At 36.2% G+C, this 19348-nt stretch overlaps 4 protein-coding genes across 6 annotated transcripts; all 4 read left to right on the top strand.

Annotated features, from left to right (window-relative positions):
* Window positions 1-333: 333 nt before the first annotated feature.
* On the top strand, window positions 334-5010 carry LOC114718691 (DUF21 domain-containing protein At4g14240-like; the record flags this gene model as incomplete). Its single annotated transcript, XM_028904104.1, has 11 exons — window positions 334-450; window positions 554-667; window positions 1578-1661; window positions 1827-1898; window positions 2355-2422; window positions 3019-3106; window positions 3193-3266; window positions 3360-3726; window positions 3819-3865; window positions 3964-4045; window positions 4691-5010. Coding segments are annotated over 11 exons (1221 nt in total), but the record flags the coding sequence as incomplete, so codon positions are not given.
* A 2268-nt stretch (window positions 5011-7278) lies between these two features.
* On the top strand, window positions 7279-10661 carry LOC114718695 (probable serine incorporator). The gene is made up of 6 exons (XM_028904111.1): window positions 7279-7465; window positions 7769-8005; window positions 8729-8840; window positions 8925-9099; window positions 9679-9916; window positions 10164-10661. The coding sequence occupies exons 1-6, from the start codon at window positions 7279-7281 to the stop codon at window positions 10460-10462; spliced, it is 1248 nt and encodes a 415-aa protein (XP_028759944.1). The 3' UTR covers window positions 10463-10661.
* Window positions 10662-12180: 1519 nt separating this feature from the next.
* Window positions 12181-15190, top strand: LOC114718694 (uncharacterized protein At5g19025-like). 3 transcript variants are annotated; one of them, XR_003737846.1, is made up of 3 exons: window positions 12181-12867; window positions 13608-13737; window positions 14898-15190. XR_003737846.1 is itself a non-coding variant. In XM_028904110.1 (2 exons), exons 1-2 carry the CDS (start codon window positions 12218-12220, stop codon window positions 14941-14943), a joined length of 696 nt encoding a protein of 231 aa, XP_028759943.1. In that variant the 5' UTR covers window positions 12181-12217; the 3' UTR covers window positions 14944-15190. The 3 variants fall into 3 exon arrangements, 2 of the variants coding, with proteins under 2 accessions (XP_028759943.1, XP_028759942.1); XM_028904110.1 differs by lacking the exon at window positions 13608-13737; XM_028904109.1 differs by lacking the exons at window positions 13608-13737; window positions 14898-15190 and adding an exon at window positions 13086-13203.
* Window positions 15191-16621: 1431 nt separating this feature from the next.
* Window positions 16622-19202, top strand: LOC114718693 (pentatricopeptide repeat-containing protein At5g19020, mitochondrial). Its single transcript, XM_028904108.1, has 2 exons — window positions 16622-18817; window positions 19178-19202. Exons 1-2 carry the CDS (start codon window positions 16704-16706, stop codon window positions 19182-19184), a joined length of 2121 nt encoding a protein of 706 aa, XP_028759941.1. The 5' UTR covers window positions 16622-16703; the 3' UTR covers window positions 19185-19202.
* Window positions 19203-19348: the final 146 nt, after the last annotated feature.

The raw sequence follows: 19348 nt of genomic DNA, 5'->3' as shown, positions 1-19348 counted from the left end.
GTTAAGGTCGCGTAGTTTGTTTTTGAGGTTAGAAGTCCGAATATTGGTATCAGTCTTACTATGTTTCTGCACCAAAGCATCATCAAGATATTGTTAAGTATTTTTATAAAGCACTTCTAGTAAGGTAACTTTTTTGCGGTGTATAATATACGAGTAATTCATTTTAAAAGGAATGCTTTAGTATATCCCATTGGACTGTCACTATAATGTTGAGAATGGTCACGAACACATCATATTTGTTTTTATGTTTGTTTAATATGTGCGTTTTTGCTTGATATCGACTGTGAGTAATCTTCATACTGATCCATAAAATACTGCCTAACTTCTATACAGCGTTTGGCTTTGAATCTTCATCTGCAGGCCCTTCCTTCCATATACCTTGATAAACTATTCAATCAGTATGTAGCTATCATCATTCTCTCGGTGACTTTTGTTCTAGCTTTTGGGGAGGTATGTATTTGTCTATCTTTCCTGTTCAATGGTTTACCTTTTGCTTTCTTTGCCCAGTGAATGTCATGATCTTATTCTGTTCCTTCTCCCTCTACAATTTCAGGTTATTCCACAAGCAATTTGTACTAGGTATGGTCTTGCTGTTGGTGCCAACTTTGTATGGCTCGTGCGGATTTTAATGATAGTCTGTTATCCAATAGCATATCCCATTGGAAAGGTGACTTACAGTGGCTAATTTTCACGTCTCCCTTGTATATGAACTTTTAATGTAGTCTAATCATGTAAAAAGAATATGTATCTCTTTCCTTTCTTTTGTATGTAACCAGATTATTGTAATTGTAAAGTGAAAATGGTAGAATTTAGTGGGATGTCTTCATGAAAGCATGAAGCATAAGTACCCAAACATGTTACTAGATGTATTACACTCCCACACACACAGATTGAGGTCTTTTATAGGTTGTTTTATTATAACTCTTGTATCAAACTAATTAGCGTCTAAACAAATCGAGAATATTACAGGTGCCATTTTTGGCTAAAATTTAGGTCACTATCATTTTGTCTCTCCTGAAACAGATTATTCTTCCCAATGCTAATGTTAGGCCGGCTTACCAATTGCTTTAGCTATGATGCTGTCATAAATATGTTAAATGGCATTGGCAATTGATTTTACTGGTTGAAGTTTGCTCCTGCCTTAATGATGCTTGCTCTGTATATAGAGGAGCCTCCTTACAGTTATACTATCTCCGGGCTTAAATATAAGAGCTAGATAAAGGGTTTACTTTGGTCATAAATATAAGACTCCAATTCACTTTGTCTTTCAAATTTATAATTTCTTCCCCAAAGTATCTCTATTGATTGTGCATAGTAAGAGAGTTTTATTAAGGGATAGCTACAATACATATGGTTAGAAAGAGTCTTTTAGAAAAATCAACACACATTAATTACGGATATTTAACTTAACTAATTTTTTTAATATTCACAAATTAGTTATTTACCTCTTATATTGAGGGCTGGAAGGAGTATTTTTTTCAACCCCATGGTAGAGCTCCTCTTATTTTCTGTCATGGAGCATTGAATTTTATTTGTAACAAGGCTATGCAATTGTTCCTCTTGGACATTCTTTCCAGGTTCTGGATTGGGTATTGGGACATAATGAGGCTTTATTTAGGCGTGCTCAGTTAAAAGCTCTTGTCTCCATCCACAGCCAGGAGGTAAGGAATGCTACCTCTGTCAATCAAGTCTAGTACCTCGATGGTAGAGCCAGTTATTTCAAGTTTGCTGAAGCTACCCAGTTATCTCTGTTTAAGTCTTGGTTTTTTAATAAATAGCACTTTAACTATGTATCTATATCTATATATATTAAATTACTTTTTTAGGCTGGGAAGGGGGGTGAACTTACCCATGATGAGACTACAATTATCAGTGGAGCTCTTGATTTGACTGAGAAGGTGCGGATTTCAATTTATATTGCCTGCTCTTCTTCTTTTTTTTTTTTAAACTTTATTTTGTGTAACATCTCAATGCAATACAATGTGCATGGTATGCCAGTCGGTACGTCAGAGCCTTGAAATTTCGCACATTTTTTTACTTCCAGTTTTCATTGTACATAGGAAACATGTAAGGGTATTCTCTGAACTTGGTAAATGATGTTCTATTGTAATTTCTTGACCCCTCCTTTTCTCTTTATCAGGCATGTCAGAGTCAAATTGATTCTCTTAGGTCCAGGTGTTTTGTGTTCCACAAAATAATATGCTGTCATTCTCTCAGAGTTTTCTGTTATTTGCTTAATCATGAGAGTCATGCCACATGCTATTCCCTCATACAGATCATGTTTTATGCATCCATTTCGCAGTCTGCTTTAAAAGCTACCGTTTTCTTTTTATCTTTTATTTCATCTTTAACAGACTGCTGAGGAGGCTATGACTCCTATTGAATCAACCTTTTCTTTGGATGTAAATTCAAAGTTGGACTGGTAAGTTTTCTTGATTGATACCATCTTGAAATTTTGAAATAAAATTATATTAGTGAGGAATTTTTCCTAGCTCAATTATTGCAAGACTTTTTTCCCTTTGAAATAAAAACTTCCTGGGAAAAATTTTCGGTTGAAAGTAACAGTGCCTCAAACTAAAATACCTTGAACTGATTAGGTATCGCTCAAGAGGCCAATACAATTAGAAAAATGATGTTGAAGAGAACATGTTCTGAAAGTTCTTCTTTTTTTTTTTTGGGGTTGATTCACATAAATAATGAGTTAATGACCAGTGGCCAGTATAAACCAATTAGCAAAAAACTGAATCATTACGTGCTGCCCGAATGTTTATACTATTATAAACAGTGGTTTGTAATCTATAGTGGGTTCAGAAATGTAAGCAAAATCTATTTCGACAATGGCTTCTTTCTTTAAGAAGACGAAGTCAATCTTTGTATTATTTTGACTTCTGATGAAACATTATTCACTGGATCAAATGCCGTCTAAGCTATTTTTCCCTGGCTTGACTTCAGTTTTCCTGTATGCTCATGTTCTTTTGCTTTGGTTCCTTAAATGAATGGTGCTATTTCTCAAATCAGGGAAGCGATGGGAAAAATTCTTGCTCGTGGTCATAGCCGAGTTCCTGTCTATTCTGGAAATCCTAAGAATATTATCGGGCTTCTTCTAGTGGGTGCCTCTGGAGGATTTTGACTTTGTATGTTTTTTATTTGTTTTGGAATTTCTCTTGCTCACCTTCTTACATTTCTAAATAGGTCAAGAGTCTACTCACAGTGCGTCCAGAAACGGAGACCCCTGTCAGTGCTGTTTCTATCCGGAGAATTCCAAGGTGTTCTTGTCTTTATTAATACATTCTCTTGTCATTCACTTTCAAAAATTATTATGAAAAATATTGAGGTTGGGTGATGGCATATTTCTACAGGGTTCCATCAGATATGCCTCTTTATGATATACTAAATGAGTTCCAAAAAGGCAGCAGTCATATGGCTGCTGTTGTCAAGGCCAAGGGAAAAGGCAAGATTATTCCACCAACAATTGATCAAGAGAAACATAAAGAGTCCAAGATTAATGGTGAGAATATGCAGTTGACTACTCCATTGTTACAGAAGCAGGATGAGAATTCAGGAAGTGTTGCTGTTGATATTGACAAGCCTTCAAGGCCTGCCAACTTCAATAAGCAAACTGCTTTGCAACGTGGTGATGCTCCAACAAGTGGTCTGGAGGATATTGAAGATGGTGAAGTGATTGGTATCATCACTCTAGAAGATGTATTTGAAGAACTTCTGCAAGTAAAATTACAGTCCTCAACACTTTTCTTTCATTCAGTGCTGGGGCTCATGTTTTTATCTTCAAGACTTATTATATTTCATCAATAATGCAGGAGGAGATTGTAGATGAGACAGACGAATATGTTGATGTCCACAAGAGGTAACGGATTCAAAGAAAAATTTAAATGATGAAGTTTCATAAATAAATCAAAGTGTTACAAATCTCAATTTGGATGTTCTACGATTATCATTTTGCAGAATACGTGTGGCTGCAGCTGCTGCTGCTTCCTCAGTGGCACGCGCTCCATCAGTGCGGAGGTTGACTAGCCAGAAGGCAGCAGTAAGAGATTTCTTTTCTAGCATGCCAACTTGCTTGTCTTTTCTTCCGTAGTAGCTAAATCCTATATATTTTTCTTTCTTTTTTGGGCTGAGAAAGAGGATGTTTTGGCGGGTTTAGGATTTTAGGTGAAGCATTTTCATGAGATCACTGTTTTAGTAAATGATGCAGAGAAGGGTGGTAATACTAATCCACAAGAAGTTCAGCAAACTCTTGAAATAGCAGAAGCTAACTTGAGTAAAACTGAAATTTCTGCACAGTATACTTCTGCTTTTCCAAATCCTAAACCGATGGGTCAGAAATTTTCTATCTGCTTGGTGTATCAGTACAAGTGCACCATGCCATCATCAATAAAATCAAGTTTTAACACTATTCATAGTGTGCCATCATCAATAAAACTGAGTTTTAACACTATTCATAGTTTGACACAAAAAATGCACTTAACAATCAAGATATGGTGACTCTGAAGAAGGAAACTTCCCTTCTTTGTCATGATTTAGGTTCCGGCAAATCTTACAAGCACAAGTCAAACTTGTCTTAACGAGTCTGCAGTCAGAGAGCTGCATACTCATGTTGTCTGAGAACTATTTCTTTAACTTATGTTGCCTCCGTATAAATTCGACCTTGAATAATTATTGTCTCATCCAGGGAGGTCAAACAAAGCAGGGGCCAACCCCAAAGAAATCTGCTGAAGATATCCTGAATTCTGCAAGATCTCAGATAAATTCTGGAGAGCCCCATGCGAATAGGGGTTGATCCCTCCTCTCGAATAAAGGGATCTGCATTATGTATCAGCACTATGCAATGTGATGTTAATATTTTTGTTTGATCTTCCTGTAATAATACGTTATTAATTTTACTTGGGAATAATTGTTCAAAGATTTGGTTTGGTTCGATTTTGAGCAAAAAGCTAAACCAAACGAAACAATTGATTTGGTATAATTGTAGACCTCTTTGGTTTAAGATGAGGTTAGGCTCCGTTTTGAAGTTAGTTGGGCTTTGTCATGCTGATTTATAGTAAACGGACACTAAACGTGGCATCTCTTTCCACGGGATTTGAACTTATGTTTAGAAAAAAAAATTGTACTTGCTACAAAGTTAAAATATAATGTTTACATTTTTTAATTATTCTATTTTAAATAATATTAAGCAATACAGGAGAGAGAAATGAATTTAGATTTGTGCATATGTTAAAAATTAATGGTTGAAATTTGAAATTGTATTTAAATGATATATATATATATATATCTCATCATAATGATGAGCATATGAGTACTGAAATTAGTTTCAAGAGGAAATTACAATCAAGTTTCACAGAAAAAAATAATTACAAAAAAATTTCAATAATAACCTCAATGATAAGTCTTATAGATAGTGAGAATGACAACTTTTAGAACTTGTTTTTTTAGTTGTTCTCTTTGTTTTGGAACATCACTGTAATTCTTCCTAGTTTTAATTACTCCCAAGATTTTATGCCTACCTTGTCAAATGGAAAGAGTAGTTTATTTTATCATAAAAGTAGGCTTAACTCCGCAAATTTAATTGTAAGGGAAGTATGTGTCCCAAAAAAAAAAAAATTGTAACGGAAGTATAGTCGCGCAGTGGGACCTGGAAATTGTGATTCTTTGGTTGAAATCACTGATGCACGGAAAAGTAATGCTGCTTTTTTATTTTTTTTTTTAACTTTGGTAAGAAGTAATGGCTCTTTTATCAATGGAAGAAATGCCTTCATTTACTCAATTGACCCAATAAAGATCAAGTTTAGGGTTCGCACAACAGACAGATTTTACAAGAGAATGAAAAGGAAAAAGAATTAGAAATAAAGAATAAAGAATAATGTTTGATATACTACCTTCGATTCTTAATATAAGATCTTATTTGATTTTTATTTTATTTCTAAGTATAAAACCCCAATCCACTCTGTCTCTCATATTTATATTTTTTTTCCAAGACAATTTTTCTAATAATGGTGGTTCTGGCCAATACACTTGATTAGTAAGAATATTTTAAGAAAGATAACACATATTTATTACAAATAACTAATTTAACTTCTTTTCTTAATTTACTCAAATTAGTTAATTAAGTCTTATATTTAAAATTGGAAGTAGTAACATATACAATTATGTAGAAGGGAAAAAGTTGAAATATCCACCTCCTAATGGAGAAGCCAGCAGCATTCGTGGTTTTTGGCTCAAATAACAGGCATCGTGTTGCTTTTAAAAGAATCTATGGCGTTATAAGATGGACTAAAGAAATAAAGAATGATGTGATGAACAGTACAGGAACTAAGTTCAATGACATGAAATAAAATGAATAATTGAAGCGTCTGATTGTCCCAGGGCACAATTGTTGATAGGAAATGGAATTGATGCAGAAGAGATGAAGAATCCTGAATCCCGTTAATGCAGAAAAAGGAAGTGGATTATGGAGCGTAAATATATACTACCTCCGGTCTTTAATATAAGATCTCGTTTGATTGTTATTTTGATCTTAATTATAAGACTTCAATCCACTTTATTTTCTCATATTTATGTATTTTTTTTCTCAAGATAGTCTTTCTAATAATATTAGTTTTAGCCAATAAACTTAATTAGCAAGGATATTTTAGGAAAGACAACACCTATTTATTATAAATAACTAACTTAATTTATTTTCTTAATCCCTTTAAATTAATCAACTAGTTCTTATAATTAGAATCAAAAGTAGTATATTTTTTTTTTGGGGACAAAAGATCAAAACATAGTTATCCCTTAAAATTTGCTGATAAAAAGCCAAATACTTTTTTTTTAAATTTTAAAGACTAAATAAATAGTTAAACTAAATAAAACTAGCTCTGATCCTTAATATAAGACATTGTTTGACTTTTATTTCGGTTCTAAATATAAGACTCAATCTATTTTGTCTCTCATGTTTATGCATTTTTTTCCAAAATAGTTTTTCTAACAATAATAGTTTTAGATAATATACTTGATTAGTAAGAATATTTTAGAAAAAAAAATATCCATTTATTACAAATAACAAATTTAGTTTTTTTTAATTTTTTAAATTAATCAATTAGTTCTTATAATTAAAAAAAGGTGGTACTAAAAAGCTAAAAAAATAAATAAATTTATCTTTTTGGGTTATGATTGGAAATGATGCAGCTAACTTTCCAGTCTAACAATCCTTCCACCACGAACCCCTTCGACGGATTATAGTTCTCTGAAGCTTCAATTCTGGAAGGGAGATACTAAGCCATGTCGTGTTTGTTATCTTGCTGCGCGAGTTGCTGCGCAAGTTTAACATGCGGTCTCTGCACTTCTGTGGCATCTGGAATCACACAAAGGTCGGCTAGAATTGCTTATTGTGGTCTTTTTGGCGCTTCTCTCATCGTTTCTTGGATTCTCAGAGAAGTAGCAAAACCCCTTCTGGGGAACATTTCATGTAAGTTCACCCCCCCTACCTTTTGACTTTTAGAATGTTTTCCCGTTCGGGTTTGGGGAAGAATAATATGCTTGGCTTGTTGGTGTTAAATTGCTGCATAATTGGTGGAGTTTGATGAGGGTGCAGTGCAAACTGTTATTTCTTCACTGGATGATCTTAATTCTACTACATGAACGGCTTTCCGGATTCACGATTAGTTAAGGGAATGCTTCTGTATCAAACAATTTTATTGTAGCTACTGCTGAATATATAATATGATATTCTGTTTTTTTTTAATTAAATTATCTGAATTCTCTCTAATAGGGATAAACACCTCCGGTACCCGGTCAGAGGAATTTCTTCAAGTTCAAGCAGTTCTTCGTGTGAGCTTGGGAAATTTCTTGTTTTTCTCTATTCTTGCCCTAATAATGATTGGTGTGAAGGACCGGAATGATAGACGTGATTCATGGCACCATGGTGGATGGATTGCAAAGATAGTGATCTGGGTTTTGCTTGTGGTCCTTATGTTCTTCCTTCCAGATGTCGTATTCGTAGTCTATGGTCGGTTCTTTGCTCTTCATCTTACTCTTTTATTGTTTTGAATATTTTTACATTATATATACAGCAGAGAACTAAATCTCGTCTGAAGGTAGTATATCAGATAATAGAGCAACATAAACATATCAGGTGCATGTTAAAAGCTATGGTGGATTCTTCATTAATATTCTGAAAATAATCCTACCTACTCATTGCTTTTGTGGTTTCCATATTACTTAATCTTTGACAGAAAACGATAGGTTCATATTGGTCTATAGGTTGAGATTCTTCATCCCCCCCCCCCCCCCAAAAAAAAGGGAGGGAATTTCAACATTTTCAAAAGGCCTGTGTATCCGTCAGTACAGCGTAAAATTGAACCATAGCCACAGATATTTGGGTACCATATTTTCTCTAATGATTGGAGGGAATATTGTGTTTCCGCAATTGTTCTTCATTGGTCCCTCATGGAAAGAAAAAATCAACCTTGTCAAAGGCTATGGTAAAGTAAAATTTATAGTTACTTGGTTCAGTTGTATATTTTTGCATTTGTATCGGCCCTTAAATTGTGGACCTTGGAGTAGAAAATCCCTTGGATCTAATAATTAAATAGAGAAATGATGCAAGGTAGGTCCAGTTTCTGAATGAAAATTGTTCTTTGCCCCCCCCCCTCTTTTCTCTTTTTTGGCATCCTGTGGAAGCTGAAGCCTGATTCGATAATCGACATTGCCTTATTTATGAGATGTGCAGGATGGATATCAAAATTTGGAGCAGGGTTGTTTTTGTTGGTTCAAGTGGTAATTTTACTTGACTTTGTCCATTCTTGGAATGATGCATGGGTCGAGAAAGATGAACAGAAGTGGTATGCTGGATATTTTTATATGATTTGGATTTTCACTATGAGTTTCTGTTTGTAATTGAGATCCTGATAAATTTGCATATTTAGGTATGTTGCTTTGCTTGTTATATCAATTGGATGCTACCTAGCAGCTTTTACCTTGTCAGGAATTCTTTTTATTTGGTTCGACCCTTCTGGACATGACTGTGGCCTAAATATCTTCTTCCTTGTCATGACCATGATTATTGCACTCGCAATTGGAATTATTTCTCTACATCCTCAGGTAAAGCATATCAATGCTTTTATTTATTGAATCTCAAATGTATTCCATGCTTCTCTGGAATGTGGATTGTGAGGTGATGGAGACATCTGAAAGAGTAATTAAAGGTGCTAGTTTCAGTAATATATTCACTTCTGTATGCTTAATATAGTCCTAAAATCAAATTGTCTGCTTTAACTGTTGTTGATCATCTAATTCACCGAGTCTTATCATCTCCTTTTTGTCTTGTGTATACAATTGGCAGTGCTAAATATCTTGCTTGAACTGTGAACAATTGCATTCAGAGGGTTCTATGAATAAAATCGATATGAATGTTGGAGTCTCTTCTGTTTATGAAGTTTTGCAGGGCTGTGCATGAGCTGGAGTTTCTTACTTAGTCATATCTTGTTACGTCATATTCTGAGATTTCATCTTTTTTGTTGAAGAAAAATTGACACAAGAATTAATGAGCTTGAACTTGGAGAATGCCCTTTTTGTCCTGAATCTTGTATGCCGTAATGGGAACTGTAATTGAGAGGCTTAGAAGGAAGATTCAGTACTTCCATGTTACCTCAGGAATACTTATTTTGTTTTTCCTAACAGGTGAATGGAAGCTTGTTGCCGGCATCTGTGATTTCCCTTTACTGTGCTTATGTGTGCTACACGGGCCTTTCTAGTGAACCTCACGACTACGCATGCAATGGTCTTGGCAATTCCAAAGCCGTCACCGTTAGTACCCTTGTTCTTGGATTGCTTACTACAGTGTTGTCAGTGCTATATTCTGCTTTGCGTGCTGGATCTTCAACATCATTCTTGTCACCACCATCTTCACCTAAATCAGGTAACAGCAATACGATTGAAATCCCAGGGGATTTCTATTATATATTTATTTATGTTGCAAAATGCATCTAAAATCTAAATATAATATATGACTGTTCAACTAAGAACCCTATGGCCTGTATTACAGCTAAACTTCAATTAAATATCTAGGTATAAGTTTAGCCTTAGTCGAGGTTGAGAGCGGACATTCTTGCTTGTCTTGTGTCACTGCCGTTTCCTCTCATGACTAGCAATTATACGTTCTTCAGGTGGGAAGAAGCCCTTACTTGAAGCAGAAGAAATGGAAGAAGGAAAGGGAAAGAAACAGGAAAAAGATGCAGAGCCAGTCAGTTATTCCTATTCGTTCTTCCACCTGATATTTGCCCTGGCCAGCATGTACTCAGCTATGCTTCTTTCTGGATGGACAAGCTCATCTGACAGCTCAGGATTGGTTGATGTTGGGTGGACGTCCGTTTGGGTTCGGATTTGCACTGAGTGGGCCACTGCTGCATTATATGTGTGGACTATTGTAGCTCCTGTGGTCCTTCCTGACCGTCAGTTTTCTTAAAGTCTGCACTGTGTAAATCAAGATATGTAGTCTGGTTCTCCTTGTAGCTGTAATTATCACTTTCAGAGCTCTACAATAAGCAGGTTAGGATACTATGGATATGTTAGGTGCGTGTGGTATTGTAATGAGTGAGTGATGATGACCTTCCGTGTCTGCATATAGAATGTTGGTTGTTGCTGGGAAACTAGATATTAGGACTGGAAGGATGAAGCCCAAGATGACAAGTTCAATCTTGAATCTTCTCTATTAGTGTGTTTAAAGAGAGATAAATATATATATATTATCCTTCTTTTATGTTGTCTTATCCAATGTTTTTAAAAACCAGAGCGATGATTAAATCAATCAATGCATTGATTCAAGGTTGTGGAACCGGCGATAATAAAATTAATAAAAATGGAATATTGTACGTTGAAAAATTGTATAAAAGTTAAAGAAAATTCTGCTAAAAAAAATTCCATAACTTGATGTTCACGTTTAAATGAAATGCGTTACCCTTTATACATAATTACACATGATTGAACTCAAAATAGTAAACGTAGTGGCATGAACTTGTATTGTTTTGATGCGAGGATCATTGATTTATATTTGTTGTTCACTTCTCAGCGCCATTTCTGCAGTAAGACGCGAAACGTCTGAAAGTTGGAGTTTTGTAGAGCGTTTTCTTCAAGATTCCGCTATTCTTCTCACCGACACTCTCACGTCGTCCTTACCCTTTCGTACATTTCTCCAAATCCACATTTCCGGGTTTCGGGGATGAGGTGGGAGTGGGACTCGTGGACGCCAAAGCTGTTTCAGGTGAATTTTATTCGCAGCGTTGAAATTGATTGCTAACAGCTCATCATCACATCACTGTGATATCCCGGCAAAACCCTAATACCATTTGCCTCTCCCTAGCCACTACCCACTTCCCAAACACTAATATACTGGTACGTCATTTAATGCTATCTTTTCTCCTAATATAGTGATGCCTTTCATTCAAATATATCCCTATATTCGCGTAAATTCTTCAACTTTTTTGTTTGGTATTTGAGGAGGTGATGCCTTTCATTCAATTCAAATATATCCCGATAACACATCTGAGTTCCCTGTTTTTAACATTAGTAACTAATGCATGTGTTTCATCCGAACTATGCTCGTTTCATTAATTATAGCTACATTCCAATTCCAAATTACATTTACCACTGCATTAATTCGTATTTAATTATAGTCATAATTATTATAGTAAAAAACTACCTCCGCTAAGAGCTAATTAAAAATTCAATTTGATCTTAATTATAAAACTTTAATTCACTTTGTCTATTATATTTATTTATTTTTTAAAATAGTTCCCATTATGATTATTGATTACACATGTTAAATGGTTTTCATTTTTATTGTGTTTAACAATACTCATTTATTACAAATAATAAAATTAACTAATTTTATTAATATTCACAAATTATTTTTCTAACTATTATATTAAACCAAAAAAAATACTACTAGTAATTACTTATTGAGCTACCATCGATATGAGGTAACGGCAACAAGAAAGGATGGCAAAAGAAGAAGAAAAAAATTGGCAGCAAAAGAGAGTGAGTGGTGCATGTGAAGCATTTGGTTATGGTAGTGGTGGCTCCCCAAGAAGAAAACCCCTTGCTCAATCTCTCAGCTTTCTACACCCCTTGGTTCCTTCTAATGCCAGACTTCTGTTGAATAACAAAGGCATCAGCACATTTTATTTTTCCCGGGAGAAAAATCACATTTTGATTCTCTAACATGCACCCCCTTCTGTTTGCCACCACCGGGACCGTGATCTCCACCCCCGACACCGACGCTGCCATGCCCTTTTCTTCCAATTCCAAGCCTAAATCCTCAAACCATGCCCACATTTCAAACTGCAATTCTCATTCCCTTTCCTGCAAGCACTCTTCTTCCGCCACTCTTGACCTCCTCATTCTCATTCTTGTCCTCTTCTCCGGTGCTTTCCTTCTTTCTTCTTATTTCTCTTATATCTTCAACTCCCTTTCCCTCCTCTCTCATTTCACACCACAGCTCTACCAACTCCCGACCCCTCAGATTCTAGGGTTCATCATCTTCTTTGTCATTTCGATTTTATTAGTTCTTTTCTGCTGTGGTGCTCGATCCCGTAAGTGTGGCAAGCCCGGATGCAAAGGACTCAAGAAAGCAATGGAATTTGATTTGCAGTTGCAAACGGAAGAGTCTCTCAAGACTGGGTCTGATGAGATTGATAAACTGCCTTGGAAGGGTGGGAGTGAGAACAATCCCGATTACGAGTGTCTGAGTTCCGAACTCAGGAATATGGCTCCCCCTGGTGGGCGTGCCGTCTTGTTGTTTCGAACAAAGTGCGGGTGTCCTGTTGCCAAGCTCGAGGGATGGGGACCGAGAAAGGGGAAACGGCATAAGAAGTAAGTCTGATGACTTGTTAACTCAATCTGGCGAGTTGTGAATGGATCGTGCGTGATTATCTCATGCTTGCTAGTTTCTGACTGCAGTGTGAATCAGCTCCGTATAAACTTACAGTATCTGGTTGTTTTATATTCTAATTGTGATTGAGTTGCGTAATTACTGCACAGTCTGTAGACAGTGTGATTATGCACAATCTGTTTTGACACCTGCGATTCAGGTTATATAACGGTTTCTGCTCATCGCCACTGTTTTTCTTTGCTGTTGCCTTAGCATTGTGCTCTCTGTTGTTTTAAGAGGACAGATTGGTAGGCGTTTTAGTTTGTGTTGATCTCGCGGCCTGAGAAAGATGTGATCTTTTTTTTAAGCATGGGGCAATAACTTAATATATAAAACCCTGATTAAATGTAATGCACACAAATGTAGAAATCTATAAGTGGGTACATTGAAAAAGTAATATTACATGCAGACATAGGTAAAAGATATCTGAGGCTTCTGTCTGGGTATCCATCAGTGCAGATGACCCGACAAGTTGCCTTATCTTAGCTGATGATGCCTCTGCCCTATAATTTATGCTGAGTTGTATTTCAACTCTTGGATGTAAAGCAAACATAGAAGGGCCGTTTTGATTGTTCACCGCCAATTGGCCAGATGAGCAATGCAGTTTTTGGTGGGTAGTGTGCGCTGAAGGGCTTAATACCATTTTCTTTACGAGCTCTTGAATTTTCACTGGCATCTGCAGAAACATGTTGGAAGGATGCCATTGCCCTCTTTTGAGTTATACTACATGTGAATGACAATAAATGATGAGATGGCTCCTCAGCTTAAGAAGCTAAAGCTATATCATCCCAAGCCAAATGTTACCTTTAGATGTAAGATAATCTTCTTCACCATTTAATTGCTTATTATCAATCTCATTGAATGAAGTTGGGTCAATGGTATCACAAGCATCAAATTTTCCAAAGCCCAGCTCATAATTATCCTTGCTTGATGGTGTTTTTTTGACCTCTCCCTAAGTCTACTTTGGTTACGAACAGATAGATTTTGTTTTTGAACTTAGAAACTGTTTCGTTTGAACAAAGTGTCAACGTGATGTTAATAGCTGCTTGGGTGAACTTGTCTAGATTGGGACCGCCTTACATATTTTCTGCATAACTTTGGTGGACTGCTCAGAAGGCCTCCCTCTGGGAAACCTGAGCTATTTGTGAGATATGACTTCGGATCTTTCCGGGTCTCCTCTTGCTTTAAAGTTTGAAATCTTGTTGGTTAAAATCTAAGCAGTTCTTTTTTCTTTTTTTTTTTTGCCGTCTTCTTTCTTCTTCTTCTTCTTCTTTTTTTTTTGGGTGCCCCCGGGGGTTGGGATGTTGGAAAGGTGTCTGGAACTCGACCTCCACACACATCCCATCCACCCCTTACCACCTTAGCTAACCTCACCGTGTTGAGTGTCCTTGTCCTGGAAAGAATAAGAAAAGGGCAATAAGAACTTGGCAACAGCAAAGTAGTGGACTGTTGTTGACGTCACATAACTGTAACTTAATTGGTATGGTAGTATGTTTAACTTGTGTTAAACAAAAGGATAAACCTTCAACTTAGCTTCTCTCGTTTGACAGTTATTTTTTTATGACTTTCCTCTTGCATCATGATTTTGACCTCTTCTGCCCATGTAGTTTGCCTGCCTATGGTTGCTCCCTATCTGCATTTCCAAATTCATGGCAATCCATGTGGCTGTGAACTGAGTTGGCAAGCACTCTCCGGAATGGCCATTTGTTCTATTTTCCATCATTCTGACATCCCATTTACTCTATTTGGGCATCCATCATCATATGCGTATAAGAGAAATTAGTCTTTAGTAGTTAGCTAATCTTCATCATGACCTGCTTTAGAAGTTATTGGATTTGGCAACCCACTTGTCCAAAATTGATGCAGTTATGCTCTGCAATACAAAGTCTAATGATTTTTCATTTTTACTGAATGGCTGGTGTGAATTTCTCTCTGTGATGCTTGAATAATATGATCTTGATGATTTGGGCAGGTCCCTACCCAATAGAATTCTTAATGGAGGGGGAGATCATCCCTGACAGCTCCCGGTGTTTCTTCCGCCAGCGCCTTCTTTATATGATCAATATTTTCATGGTTCCTTTTACTGTAATACAGACTTTTGGTCAGAATCATTTTTTCATAAAGAAATAGAAAAATTATAATCTGGTTGTAGCCATTCTTTTCCCTAGTCAGAGTCTGCACATCTTGGAGATTTGTCTTGTCAGCTTTAGAGTGATTATGGGAAATTAAACTACAATAAGTATATGAAACACCAGATTTATGTTTGATGAAATGTTGACAAAAGTGTTGAGCCATAAATTATTTCACTTTTCGCGTTGGAATTTGACAATAGTGAAAGGACCATTAATCAAGCACCGATTTCATTTTTTCCCCCCTCGTAGAATCAAATATCTGGGAAATTGAATTTGATGTTAATTTGCGAGATAATTAGTGAAAAGGATATTAACAAAATATTCGTCCCTGATCTCATTTGTAAATTATTTTCAACTTGTTTCATGAAAATTAAGAAAAGCTTTAAATTTTATATTAAAACTTGACAACTTTTTAATTTTATTTCTGTTTAATACAGTGAGAACAAATTTTATTCAATAATCCATATAAAAAATAAAATTATACATTGAAGAAAAGTTTAATAATGTGCCTTATAAATAAGATAACAAATTTTTTTCATTTTGAGTTTGTGTGGCGGAAATATTAGTTTGAAAGATTCATGAGAAAAGATTTTTGAAAAAAAAAACACAAAAAAAGACTTTAAAAATAGAAAAATTACAAGTCGGGATTCATTACAATATTAGTATAGGTTTTGACAATAATTAATAAATAAATGACAACAATTTTTGTGAACAGGTTTTTGTATGTAATTTTTAAATTTTTAAATTTTTTTTATGATTTTTGCTTTATTAAAACACTTTTTTTTATTTTGCACAATTAAATGTACACATGTTAATGTCAAATTTGAGTTTGAGATTTTATCTAAACATAATGCCACTAAGACCATTCATCATTCACTCTTATTTTTTTGACCAGGAATCATTGAATCTTATTAAACCATTGGAGATATTGAGATCATTTTAAAATACCATGTGTTGAAGGAAAGTTAAAGTAAATTACCTTAAAGGCAGATAAATGCTTCAAAATTAAATTTCGGTCTGCCTTGAATGGGATTGGGTAAAATTGATAACATCTGTTCCCATTGTCCCAACATATAGTAATTAAAAAAATGACGGAAATTAAGTTATAAATTAAATCATAACAATAATATCTTTTGAATAGATCAGTACTAGCTGTGTTGTGTATTATACCAAAAAGAGCATTTTATATTTTTTCATTTCGAGGCACGTTTGTTTCTTTTTTCTTTTTTGATAAACACACGTTTGTTTCATTTCAAGGCGCGTTGAAAACGCAAATCCAAACAGACTGATAGTTGTGTGATATTTCATTATTTTTATATTTTTCCTCGCCTGTGTTATTATATGACTGCATGACTCTAAAAATATACTTTTCTCATTTTGAATATATAATAATACTAGAACCGATCTTTTTATCAAAAAAATACCGGAAAAAAATAAAATAAAAACCTTTTTATTTGAATTTGGAATCCCATTTGTCCTTCCAACTGGAGTTTCTTGTCCTTTGGCCCAAAAAAAACAACCGGAGTTTCTCGTCATGGTAAAAAAAAAAAACTGGAGTTCTTTTGAGGGCTTCAACAATCGACAACGCATGTTCCTTTTTCACACTCGGAACTGCAGTAGCTTTTAATGGTCGCGTCCCATGTTCAATGTTCATTTCTTCCTTACCCAAAATTTTCCCTCGATTCATATCATTTCCTCTTCCAGTTCTCCTACCCAATCCACGGTGGCTTTCTAAGACTGCCCCCAAAGTTCCTGCAGTAACTCAGAACCTCAAAGACTGCGTTCGAATTTTCTTCGATGCCAGAAAGAAGCAGAAATATGCTGGGTGCTCGTTTGCATTGGTTTCGGCGCTGAAGTCATGTTCCTCTTCCTTAGCCTCCTTTCAGGGCCGACAAGTGCATTGTTTGGTCTTAAAATCCGGGCTCCAGCCTCACATATTGATTCGGAACAGTTTGATCAATATGTATGCAAAATGTGGTTTCGTTGATGATGCCCGATTGTTGTTTGAAGTTTGTTTTGAGTTGGATCCTGTGTCCTGTAACATTATGGTTGCTGGGTATATGAAAGCTGGTCGATTAGACGATGCTCGCCTTCTGTTTGGCAAAATGCCCGGTAAAGGTTGTGTTTCTTACACCGCCATGATAATGGGTCTTGTTCAACATGGTTGTTGGAAGGAAGCCATTGAAGTCTTTTTGGACATGAGGTCCAATGATGTCATCCCAAATGAGTTAACAATGGTGAATGTGATCTCTGCTTTTTCACACCGTAGCGAAATTTGGAGCTGCCGCATGCTTCATGCCTTGGTTACTAAATTAAACATCGAGGAATTGGTTCGTGTTTCAACGAATTTGATGCATGCATATTGTCTTTGTTCAGGTCTAGAGGAAGCAAGAAGACTCTTTGATAGGATGCCTGAACGGAATTTAGTTTCTTGGAATGTGATGTTGAAGGGATATTCAAAGGCAGGCCTTGTTGATGCGGCCAAGGAATTGTTTGAGAAATTTCCTAGTAAAGATGTCATTTCTTGGGGGACAATGATTGATGGTTATGTGCGAAAAGAATCTTTATGTGAAGCTTTTATGACGTACTGTGCAATGTTACGTACTGGGCTCCAGCCTAATGAAGTCATGCTTGTAGATTTGGTTTCAGCGTGTGGTCGGTTGATGGCAATTGGTGAAGGTCAACAGTTGCATTCAACGATAGTTAAGATAGGTTTCGTTTCTTGCGATTTTATTCAGACTACGATTATCTGTTTTTATGCAGCTTGTGGAATGATGAATCTTGCCTATTTGCAATTTGAGGTCGGTGTAAAGGATCACCTTGAATCATGGAATGCCCTCATTGCAGGATTTGTTAAACATGGAATGATAGATCAAGCAAGGAGAATTTTTGACGAGATGCCTGAAAGAGATGTATATTCATGGAGTACCATGATTTCCGGCTACTCACAGACTGATCAACCTAATGTGGCTCTAGAACTCTTCCATGCAATGGTATCTAGCGGGATCAAACCAAATGAAATCACAATGGTAAGCGTACTCTCTGCAATAGCCACTCTAGGCGTGTTGAAGGAAGGGAGATGGTTCCATGAATATATATACAATAACTCCATTCTTTTGAATGACAATCTATGGGCGGCTCTGATTTATATGTATTCAAAATGTGGGAGCATCAACACTGCGTTACAATTGTTTAATCAGATTCAAGATAAAACGTCCACCGTGTCACCATGGAATGCAATCTTCTGTGGGTTAGCCACACATGGACATGCAAATATATGCCTAGAGATTTTCTCTGACCTGCAGAGATATCACGTCAGACCCAATTCAATTACATTTATAGGAGTCCTCAGCGCTTGTTGTCATGCTGGGTTGGTGGAGTCGGGGCGGAGAATTTTTCAGAGCATGAAAAGTGTGTATGGTTTGGAGCCAAATATAAAGCATTATGGTTGTATGATCGATCTCCTAGGTAGAGCAGGACAGTTAGAAGAAGCTGAGGAATTGGTGAGGAGCATGCCAATGAAGGCTGATATTGTGATATGGGGAACTCTGTTAGCAGCATGTAGAACTCATGGAAATGTGGAAATAGGAGAGATGGCCGCGAGAAGTTTGGCGGCGTTGGAGCCATCTCATGGCGGAAGTAAAGTTCTGTTATCGAACATATATGCAGACGCAGGACGGTGGGAGGATGTATCGATGGTAAGGAAAGTCATGCAGACCCAGAAAACGAATAGAATGCCTGGGTGTAGTGGTTTTGTAAGGTAAAGAGAGATCCTCTTTTATCACACACTTTCTCTTGAACCTGGGACAAATTTCTCACAACACGTGATTTTTCGATTTCTTTTTCAAAATTCTTCCCAATCATTTATATATATAAAAGTGGAATCAGATTTACTCATATTCATTATGGATTTTCTGTTGATGCGTTATCTTGTCCCTATAAAATAGTTGAATTGATGGATTGACAGGGGAAACTGCTAGTTCTATTCCTTAAATTTAAAAAAAGACAAATGACAAAAATTTGGGGTGGCCACTGGCCAGGAATCCTTTCTGGGAGTAGAATGACTCCCTCGGACTGTTTATGGCAGTCCTTCAATCATTAGTATATTATATATTGACAGACGTTGATGAAGCTAATGGGTCGTGTGTAATGGCTAAACTTGGATTGCTTTCCGAGTTAGCGTGCAAATCAACAGTTTTTCCATTAATGAGATTTGGAAGTCTCCGAGCATATCCGACGAAGAGATAAAACACTTCAAATCTGAAGTGACCCCTCTGTGCGGATGCGTCAG

Source organism: Neltuma alba, unplaced genomic scaffold, assembly GCF_004799145.2.
Source record: "Neltuma alba isolate B1F8T4 unplaced genomic scaffold, ASM479914v2 tig00011857_pilon, whole genome shotgun sequence".
Lineage (NCBI taxonomy): Eukaryota > Viridiplantae > Streptophyta > Magnoliopsida > Fabales > Fabaceae > Neltuma > Neltuma alba.
This window is presented reverse-complemented; position numbering and strand designations above follow the sequence as displayed.

What these genes read in the sequence shown, in the direction of transcription:
- LOC114718695 (XM_028904111.1), top strand. Translation starts at nt 7,279, where the DNA reads ATGTCGTGTTTGTTATCTTGCTGCGCGAGTTGCTGCGCAAGTTTAACA. An exon ending in GAGAAAGATGAACAGAAGTG is followed by an intron (nt 8,841 to 8,924) that starts GTATGCTGGATA and finishes TTGCATATTTAG; the next exon opens with GTATGTTGCTTTGCTTGTTA. An exon ending in ACCATCTTCACCTAAATCAG is followed by an intron (nt 9,917 to 10,163) that starts GTAACAGCAATA and finishes TACGTTCTTCAG; the next exon opens with GTGGGAAGAAGCCCTTACTT.
- LOC114718694 (XM_028904109.1), top strand. Translation starts at nt 12,218, where the DNA reads ATGCACCCCCTTCTGTTTGCCACCACCGGGACCGTGATCTCCACCCCC. An exon ending in AAGGGGAAACGGCATAAGAA is followed by an intron (nt 12,868 to 13,085) that starts GTAAGTCTGATG and finishes CCTGCGATTCAG; the next exon opens with GTTATATAACGGTTTCTGCT.
- LOC114718693 (XM_028904108.1), top strand. Translation starts at nt 16,704, where the DNA reads ATGTTCATTTCTTCCTTACCCAAAATTTTCCCTCGATTCATATCATTT.